The sequence below is a fragment of the Babylonia areolata genome, chromosome 26 (genome assembly GCF_041734735.1).
Source record: "Babylonia areolata isolate BAREFJ2019XMU chromosome 26, ASM4173473v1, whole genome shotgun sequence".
In the NCBI taxonomy this organism is placed as follows: Eukaryota; Metazoa; Mollusca; class Gastropoda; order Neogastropoda; family Buccinidae; genus Babylonia; species Babylonia areolata.
In genome coordinates, this window is record NC_134901.1 from 2,981,572 (window position 1) to 2,992,500 (window position 10,929).

The following is a 10,929-nucleotide window of genomic DNA, read 5'->3' on the forward strand; positions in this document are numbered from 1 at the left end:
AAAAAAAGATGCATTGAACAAAGTTCATTCTTATAATGGCACTGCAATAAAGAGACAATGTTTTTCGACAGCATAAAGTCATTTTTGAACAGAAAGCACAACTCTTAAAAACTGATTTAGAAGTAGGATCATATCACACATGATTTCTGGGTTTGCATGCTCTTTACAAATGTCATTGCCTTGTTGTATGGGGTCTCAATGACGTTTCTTTTTTCTATTTCTTTTTCTTTTTTTCTTTTTTTTTCTTTGTTTTTTTGTTTTTGTTTTTGTTTTTTACTTTATATATTTATATATAAAATTTCATGTTCATTCACAGGTAAATTCGTAGACTGGTAAGGATACTTATATAGCGCCTATCCTCAGTCGAAGACCAAGCTCTAAGCGCTTTACAAACACGGGGTCATTTGCACAAAAGGCTGCCTTCCTGTGTAGAGCCGACTGACGGCTGCCACTGGGCGTTCATCATTCGTTTCCTGTGCCATTCAATCAGATTTCAGGCGCACACACACACACACACACACACACACACACACGCACACACACACATTTACCCTTGTTTCCCCCCCTCTCCCTTCTCCTTTAGTTTCTCTCCCTCCCCCCTAGCTCCCCCCCCCCACTCCCTCTTTCACACACACACACACACACACACACACACACACACACACATGTAACAGTTTACGTGTATGACCGTTTTGTTTATTTACCCTGCCCGCCATGTATGCAACCATACTCCGTTTTCGGGGGTGTGCATGCCGGGTATGTTCTTGTTTCCATAGCCCACCGAAAACGCCGACGTGGATTACAGGATCTTTAACGAAGGTATTTGATCTTCTGCGTGCGTATACACACGAAGGGGGTACGGGTTCATGCAGAGGCAGGTCTGCACATAATTATGTTGACCTGGGAGATCGGAAAAAACCTCCACCTTTTACCCACCAGGCGCCGTCACCGAGATTCGAACCCGGGACCCATAAAATGGAACAGAAAGGAAAAACATAAAGTGTGCTAAACTACTAAGGGATAAGCGGCACTTGGTACTTTGTCATTTGTTTAAAATGTCCATGTGGCAGGCGGGTACTGTGCCTTTTTCCCCCAGTCGTTCGTCTCCAAGGTTTGAACAGTACACCCGGCAGGAATCAAAGTACATATTATAATCCGTGTAATAATTATTTAAGCATGTGACATCGACACACGTCATATCAATACGAACACATAACAAAGTACATATAAAACGTATAACACATCAGAAAAATACTTTGTCGAAATTGACCATCCAAATATAACCCTTACCTTTCAGATGGCACAGAGACAGACAGACAGACAGAGACAGAGAAACAGAGACGGACAGACAGACAGACAGAATGCATGCATCACTTTATATATAACGACAACTAAAATAAACACCTCTTCCATCACATCTCCACATTTAAACCGTTGCCACCACACTGCAAAACTTACTGCTCTCATGACAACCCTGACTTCCACCGCCCCCACCCCCCCAACCCAGGACCCCCCCCCCCACACACAACCCACGCCCCTCCCACCCCCACCTCGACCTCCGCACCCCCCCCCCCCTCTTCCCCCCTCCACCCCCCTGCATCACACTCACCCGATAAAATAATTCATCTGATGAGGTGGAGAGAGAGAGAAAAAAAAAGTGGAAAAATCAACCACCAAACTATCATCAAGTTAATGTGCTAAGATAATTATCATCACGCGAAAAACAGAACGGTGTTTTCGGTCGACGAAAATAACCAATACACCCAAATGTTTTCGGTGAAAACACTCTCAACTTGTGGCACGGAATTCCGACGTTAAAATGTGCTGGCATTAAAAACCAGTTGAAGAAATGGCCACAACATCAACAGCAGCAACAGCAGCAAGAACATCATCATTATTATTATTATCATTATTATATTTGTTACTGTTTTTTGTTGTTGTTTTTTCATCATCATCATCATCATCATCATCATCATCATTATTTGTATTGTTTTCTTATTTCTATCACACACAAAAAAAATCAATGTGTATGGAGAAGTTTGAAATCATGTTGTGATGGTTGTGTGTTTCAGTTTCAGTTTCAGTTTCTCAAGGAGGCGTCACTGCGTTCGAACAAATCCGTATACGCTACACCACATCTCCTGGGCAGATGCCTGACAGAAGCATAACCCAACGCGCTTGTCAGGCCTTGAGTGCATGCTTTGTGAGCGTGCGTGCGTGCGTGCGTGTGTGTGTGTGTGTGTGTGTGTGTGTGTGTGTGTGTGTGTGTGTGTGTGTGTGTGTGTGTGTGTGCACCTATCAGATTGGATTTCTATCAGAGTACCTATCAGAGTAGATGGCTGTAAACATTTTGTTGACTTTAAAATGTTTTGAAATGATAACATAACACATGAAACATAATAATGATAATCATTAGAAGAAGATGAAGGTCTAGCACACAGCCCGACTCGACCCCCTCGCCCCTGCATTCCACATTCCCCCCCCCAGCCCCCCTCCGTCCCCCCACCCCTCACTTTCATCCCCCGCAGGAAAAAAAAAAGAAGAAAAAAAAAACGGAAATGCAACACACACAAAAACTGTTTAAAAAAACAAACAAACAAACAAAAACTATATGAGTGAGAGACTGAGAATGAAAAATTAATGATCATCCCCGCACAAATCACGTCATTATTGTACCGTCAGTCGCAATGTATACCGACTGAAAAGTTGTATTTTACGTCACTGACAAAGATAAGTGTCGCTGCGGAAATTCTGTAGAAAAAAAATTAATACACTTTGACAGGAAAACAAATGACATTGCAGGCAGAAAAAACAAAAGTGGCGCTCTGTGTAGCGATGCGCTCTCCCTGGGGAGAGCAGCCCAATTTCCACACAGATGAGTCTGTTGTGACAAAACAGTAATGCAATACAACACATTACTATACAATACAAATACAATACAAAACGAACGATACGATACGATGCAAATACAATATAAAACGAACGATACGATACGATGCAAATACAATACAAAACGATACGATACGATGCAATACAACACAATACCATACAATGCGATAGAACACGATACGATAGCACAGTGCATTACGATGCGATACAATACGATATGATACGATGCAATATGTTGCGATACAATGCAGTACAACACAATACAATACGATGCGATGCGATGAGTGAGATGAGATACGATACGATACGATACTTCACGACACGACACAAGAAATATCCACGTCAGTTCTCGACCGCCGGCGATGCTAGATCTACCCCCAGTTCACTCCACGACCCCCACCTCTACCAACCCCTTCCCCCTCCCCCCCCACCCCCCCACACACACACACCCGCATCCATCCCCTCCCCCCTCCCTCCCCCACCCCCTTCCTCCCCCACCCCCTGCCTGAGGCCTGACCCAGGAAGCCCTTGGGGTGGCTTTCTGATAATGTAATGGACCTGTCCAAAAGCAAAGGCTGGATGTTCTGTCTCGTTCTGCCGCGAGACAGTTGGCATGGGTTTCATTTTCCTAATAGCCTGTTGTTGCGGCCCTTGCGTGATGTGGGGAAGATAAATAAATAAATAGATAAATAAAATAATAAAAAATGAATAAACAACAATAATAATAACAGTAATAATGATAATGATAAGAAGAAGGAGAAGAATATGCCGTCTGGTTCAGGTGACTGGGTGAAAAGGTATACATTACAAACAGCCTTTGCTGAATGGTAATGATCGTAATGATGGTAATAATTTTGACAGAAAACAACCTGGTCTACCGTCGTTGTCTCGACTGAAAATGTATAGCAGCATTGGGGCTCTCTGTCTCTGTCTCTGTCCCTGCCACACGCACACACACACACACACACACACACACACACACACACACACACACACACAGATAGCAAGACAGACCGAGGTAGAAAAAGAGAAGAGACAAAACAAAACCAAAACCACAGGAGACTAGACAGACGAGGGAATAAAAAATGCCACTCGAGACGACTTCAACTGGCGAAAAAAAAAGAAAAAAGATCTGTATCGTCGCCCTGTTCACCACAACTCATCCGCGTTTTTCCTGACCATCTGTCGTCACTGCAGACATGAGTCAGTTGTGTTGGTCTGTGGTCGATAACAGCTCTACGTGACGTCTTCTTCTTCTTCTTCTTCTTCTTCTTCTTCGTTCGTGGGCTGCAACTCCCACGTTTTCTAGTATGTACACGAGTGGGCTTTTACGTGTATGACCGTCTTTTACCCCGCCATATAGGCAGCCATACTCCGTTTTCGGGGTGTGTGCATGCTGGGTATGACTGATCTTTTTTTCCAAAACCGACCGAACGCTGACATGCATAACAGGATCTTTAACGTGCAGTATTTGATCTTCTGCTTGCGTATACACACGAAGGGGGTTCAGGCACAAGCAGGTCTACACAAAATTGTTGACCTGGGAGATCGGAAAAATCTCCACCCTTTACCCACCAGGCGCCGTTACCGAGATTCGAATCCGGGACCCTCAGATTGAAAGTCCAACGCTTTAACCGCTCGGCCATTGCACCCGTCGCTCTACGTGACAAGGAGTAGGAAAGGATGGAGAGGGACTTGCCATGGGTTCTATTTTCAGTGCGCCAAGTGCGTGCTGCACAGTCAGTCAGTTATGCCCATCACTCCCCCCGGTGCATAGGCCGCTCACAACAGTCCGCCAGAGTCCTCTGTCCTGGGCTGTCCTTTCTAACTGTCTCCAGGTGTGCCCCATCTTCTTGGTGTCTGCCTCGAGGTCACGTCGCCAGGTGTTTCTTGGCCTTCCTCTCTTCCGTTTGCCCTGGGGATTCCATTTCAGTGCCTACCTGATGATGTTACTGTCTGGATTCCTCAGGGTGTGCCCGATCCATCTCCATATTCTGCGCCGAATCTCGTCTTCGGCTGGCAGCTGGTTGGTATGCTGCCACAGGTCTGCGTTGCTGATAGTGTCGGGCCAGCGTATGCGTGCTGCACACGGGACCTCAATTTATCGTATCATCCAAACACCGGACTAGATATCTGCTCAGTTTGATTTTCCAGTCATACTTGGGAGATAGAGGGCGAGACCAGGGATTCGAACCCAGGCCCTCACCGTGACTCTGTATTGACAGATGAGCGTCTTAACCACTCTGCCACCTTGATTAATTCCTTCCCTTTGACTTCCTCTTCCAGTCCCTTGAGCAGAGTGCGCGGAAATAACAGTGATAGGGGTCTGCTGGTCGGGGCCTGACAACGTACGGGGACCGCTACAGAATCCGGACTGGCCTGGACTGAGGCTGGAAAACTGGCTGGTGTTGGTTTTTTCCTTTTTTTTTTTTTTTTTTTTTTTTTTTTACTCACTTGTGTAAACAAAGTTAGTCTATGTTTTAACCTGGTGTCTGGTGTTCGGTTGTCTGTGTGTGTGTGTGTGTGTGTGTGTGTGTGTGTGTGTGTCTGTGTGTGTGTGTCCGTGGTAAACTTTAACATTGGCATTTTCTCTGCAAATACTTTGTCAGTTGACACCAAATTGAGCATAAAAATAGGAAAAATTCAGTTCTTTCCAATCATCTTGTTTAAAACAATATTGCACCTCTGGGATGGGCACAAAAAAAAGGTAAAGAAGAAGCCAAATTATATGCAAACTGCACTGTCCTAAAACCCTCTTGGCCGAGAGAGCGGGGATGTAACTTGGGCAAGACACTCTCCACTATAATCAAATTCTAGCCCAAATAGTCGGAACAGCAGTTGCCTCCTCTGCTGTTCTGATGGTCATAGTCGGACACGACTGACTATCATATGTACAGTTTTCTTAAGCTGTTCTGTCTCACCCCCACGACCTTACTGCACACATTCACAGTCTGACAGAGCCACCCTTTCTTCTTCTTCTTTTTCTTTCTGCCTGCTACTTTTATTTGTTTTCCTAGCGAAGTGGATTTTTTCTGCAGAATTTTGCCAGGGACAGCCCTTTTGTTGCCGTGGGTTCTTTTGCCTGCACTAAATGCATGCTGAAGACGGCGGCACCCCGGTTTATCGTCTCATCCGAATAACTAGCGTCCTGATCACCACTGACTCAAGGTCCAGTGGACTGGCGACTGCCGGTGTGATTCAAACCAGCGCGCTCAGATTCTCTCGCTTCCTAGGCGGACGCGTTACCTCTAGGTCATCACTGCATGGGGTGGAAAGGAAGGGGGGGGGGGAGAAAAAAAGAAACAAAAAGAAACAAAATAGAATTTTTTAAAAAAATTTTAATGATATATTTTTTTTAAACCGGAAAGAAGAGTAGCGGAAGGAAGGCAGGATGGAATTCTATCCCCTGTCCATTTCACGGGTCTGGAGGGAAATTAAAAGCTTATTACTCTGTGATGACATTTTTACTCTAAGGACTCGGACCGCACTGTTGTATGGGGGCCGGGAAAAAAAAGACTGAGGAAGAAAAGAAAAAGCATCTCACTGACGACGGATCGAATTCAGTGAGAGTTGAGATGACAATGAGAAAGGGAAGGGAGGGGGGGTGTTTGCACTGCAGTGCAGTTTGATCAAACGCTGTCTTGTTCCAGAACAACAACTGAACAATTCACCGCAACACACACACACACACACACACACACACACACACACACACACACACACACACACACACACACACACACACACACACACAAATGCCGGGATGGGTGGATGGGTGAGAGAGAGAGGGAGGGGGTGGGAGGCGGAGAGTGGTGTGTGTGTGTGTGTGTGTGTGTGTGTGTGTGTGTGTGTGTGTGTGTGTGTGTGTGTGTTAATATTGATTGACATACAGGCGGGTATAGGTACTTTAGGTACTTGAATAGCACTAGTAGACACGACAGAAATACAGACAGATATAGAAAGACAAGAAAACTAATCAATACACTTGACAGATAAATGAACAGACAGAGGAAAGATAAACACACAGACACAGACAGACAGACAGAAACACACACACACACACACACACACACACACACACACACACACACACACACACACACACAACTGAGCTGAATGGGAACGAATGGCAACTGCGGTATATAAACAGGACGCCATGTGCGGCAGCCTGTTCTCAGTCCTCCACCGTACTAGAGGCTGACAGCGTCCATTTCACTGCTGGATAGTATAGTAGAGTGTATAGTTATAGACATTTTCAGCAAAATATTTCATCGTTGTTTGGCAATAAACTGCGACAATAGGTATGGGAAAGAGTATCATATTTGTTATATATAAACAAAAAATAAATAAAAAAATAAATTTAAAAAGAAAGAAGAAGAAAAAAGAAAAGAAAAGCAAAACAAACAGCTTTTTTTTTTTGACATCTCTCTCTCTCTCTCTCTCTCTCTCTCTCTCTCTCTATATATATATATATATATATATATATATATATATATTAGTCTTGACCATAATAATGATAATATAATATAACGCCGACTAATAATAATGATAATTATATCATATTAATAATGTTGATAATGATAACAACAACAATTGATAAGAAAAAGAAGGATGATCATGATGACTTTGATGATGGTGATGATGATGATGATGATGATGATAATGATGATAATAATAATGATAATAATAATAATAATAATGATAATAATAATAATAATAATGATCATGATGATGATGATGATGATGATGATTTAAGCAACCAATGGTTGTCTTAGACAGTTTCGCTATCAGTATCAGTAGCTCAAGGAGACGTATCTGCGTTCGGACAAAGCCGGCCATATACGCTACACCACATTTGCTAAGCAGATGCCTGAACAGCAGCGTAACCCAACGCGCTTAGTCAGGCCTTCAGAAAAAAAAGAAGTAAATGAAGTTGTTGGTTTTTTTATGATAAATAAATAAATAAATAAATAAATAAATGATGATAATCATAACAATCGCCATCATCATCATCATCAAAATAGAAAATCAAATTAAAAATGAAATAAAATGAAAATAATAATAATAATGATAGATAAGGGTGAAATGAAATAGAATAAGTGAATATATAAAAAGAAAAGAAATACGGTGGGAAAAATTAGCTTGGAGGTTGGAGGTCACACACAAAAAAACAACAACAAACATAAACAACAGCAACAACAAAACAAACAAGAAAACAACAGCTAAAAACAGTGTGTGTGTGTGTGCCACGGTGTGTGTGTGTTTGTGTGTGTGTGCCAACACCTTCATCTTGTTTTCTCACTTTGCCCCCCTGTCTCCCGTAAGTTTTCGTCGCAGTTAACATTTTACAGCTGAGTAACTCTCTCTCTCTCTCTCTCTCTCTCTCTCTCTCTCTCTCTCTCTCTCTCTTGTCCAGTTGTTTGTATACATTAAAACCAAGGTACGCCGTGTAATTGTAGCCGCCAACAAGATGGCGGCCTGCTGGCGCGCGGCCGGTCTTCCTTCTTCCCTTCCTTACTCGATCATACACACACACACACACACACACACACACACATTACATGTTAGTTATGCATTTTTTGGAAGTTTAATTTCTACCTTTCTGTTTTCCTCTTCCCTTCCCCCCCCCCCTCCCCCCTTTTCCCCCCACCCCCTTTTTTTCTCTCTTCTTTTCAAGTTGGTTTTTCTTTTATCGTCTAATATCACTGATAGTGAAAAGACGCTGAACTAAAGAACGAACACACACACACACACACACACACACACACACCAATGACAATGAGTTCATTCCCATTAACTGTTTTGAGTCATTGAGAAACACGGAAACATGACAATAACAGGATGACGGCCACAGAGGAAGAGCGAAGAGATTTTAAACAAAAGGGGAGATAATACAAATGGGGACAAAATGAAATAAAATAAAAGGTCAAGTGTGATCATCAGTCTGATACAATGCATTAAGAATAGCGAAAGCAAAACTGCGTAGACAAATACACAGATCACAACTTAAATTTACAATAATTGTGAGCGAAGTGACATGTTCGGCTCTGTATCTGACTAGTAGAGCCTGAATTGGGAACTGAGGGATTAGCTGGAACATTGCAATAACAACGGCATGGTGTAACAAAATAAAATACACAATAATTTGTTATTTTAGCACTGATTTGCCAGTAACACTGAAATAGGTTTGATATATACAGAAGAAGCAAAAATATTTAAAATATGATCATGCAGTTACAAATGGATATGTACAGGACGCAGTGTTAAGATTAACACATGTTATTATTCTAATTCTTATTCAACAAGTAGAGTTGAGGTATTAGTGGGAAGACTCCTGCAGTCTTTCATTTAGGAGGGGAAGCAAAGCCGATTCTTATGCGAAGACACAATGAATTATTTCCCTTAGTAACCTCCCACGCCCAAAGATGTGAACATAATTTAATGTAAAAACGTAAACGTCAGTGGAGCTTTTTAATGGGTACAACAAATCATGAAATAAAAATAAACCGTTTACAGCAGACATTTCATCAACTTGTTTTTTTCTGGTATAGTCCAAAAATATTTCCCTCACCACACGACCTTTCTTCTTCAGTGCAGGACTGCTGTATTCTATGGTCACCATAAACAACATGGCGGACTGCCGTGTTTTGATCCGCAGTGGTCAACATCGTTTTTGGTGTAAACAGGCGAACCTCTCTGATTCTGTAGAATATCAGTGACTTCCATTCTTAAAATAATAAAAATAAAAAAGGTTTTGTCGTATTTTTTTAGGGTGATTCAAGTTTGTGCTTCTCTGAACTTGTGTCGTGCTGGTTTGTAAAGTGTTTTATTTGTGAGAGGTTTGGTTGTAACGGATAAAAGCTCTGTAAGTCGGAAGCATGGGTCCACCAAAAGGACGCAAGAGGGGACCAGCTGAGCGGGAGAAGAATTTATTCAAGGTTTGTTGTGAATATTTATTGTTTCACCAACACTATAGCTATTGCCGTGTCAGAGTTTGTCAGTATGTTCTTTGCATTTTCTATTTCCCTTTATATACACCACACACGTATGTATCCGGGCACTCACAGAAATAAATGCGCCCACGAAAACACACGCGTGCACACACACACACACACACACACACACACACACACACAGCACATCACATCACATCACTGTTACTAAGGTATATTTTGAGTGTTGTTGTTAATTCTGTGTGTGCAAGTATGCACACATGTATGCCTCCTTTATACATCTCTGTAATGTTGGTAAATAGAGTGTGTGTGAATGTCACACAGTCTTCCTCTTTGTTCTTTCAGGTTCAGTCTCCCTCTGTGTTCTTTCAAGTTGTATTCCTCTGTGTTCATTCAGTTTTAGTCTTTCTGTGTGTTCTTCAGGTTCAGTCTTTCTGTGTGTTCTTCAGGTTCAGTCTTTCTGTGTGTTCTTCCAGGTTCAGTCTCCCTCTGTGTTCATTCAGGTTCAGTCTCCTTTTGTGTTTTGTCAGGTTCAGGTCTTCTCTGTGTTATTTCAGGTTATGTTCAGTCTTTCTCTGTGTTCCCTCTGTGTTCTTTCAGGTTCAGTCCTCTGTGTTATTTCAGGTTCAGTATTCCTGTGTGTTCTTTCAGGTTCAGGTCTTCCTCTGTGTTATTTCAGGTCTTCCTCTGTGTTCTTTCAGGTTCAGTCCTCCTCTGTTCTTTCAGGTTAGGTTCAGTCTTCCTGTGTGTTCCCTCTGTGTTATTTCAGGTTCAGTCTTCCTGTGTGTTCCCACTGTGTTATTTCAGGTTCAGTCTTCCTGTGTGTTCTTTCAGGTTCAGTCCTCTTCTGTGTTATTTCAGGTTCAGTCTTCCTATATGTTCTTTCAGGTTAGGTTCAGTCTTCCTGTGTGTTCTTTCAGGTTCAGTCTTCCTGTGTGTTCTTTCAGGTTCAGTCTTCCTATATGTTCTTTCAGGTTAGGTTCAGTCTTCCTGTGTGTTCTTTCAGGTTCAGTCTTCCTGTGTGTTCTTTCAGGTTCAGTCTTCCTCTGTGATCTTTCAGGTTCAGTCTTCCTGTGTGTTCTTTCAG

At 42.4% G+C, this 10,929-nt stretch overlaps 1 protein-coding gene across 1 annotated transcript in view; it reads left to right on the top strand.

Moving 5' to 3' along the window:
- The first annotated feature begins 9,509 nt into the window (after nucleotides 1–9,509).
- LOC143300242 (uncharacterized) overlaps nucleotides 9,510–10,929 on the top strand; it is a 19,709-nt gene continuing 18,289 nt past the window's right edge. Inside the window, exon 1 of the mRNA XM_076613830.1 lies at nucleotides 9,510–9,827. Within this exon, the coding sequence (XP_076469945.1) occupies nucleotides 9,768–9,827 (60 nt within the window). The 5' untranslated portion in view covers nucleotides 9,510–9,767. The remainder of the gene's footprint in view (nucleotides 9,828–10,929) is intronic.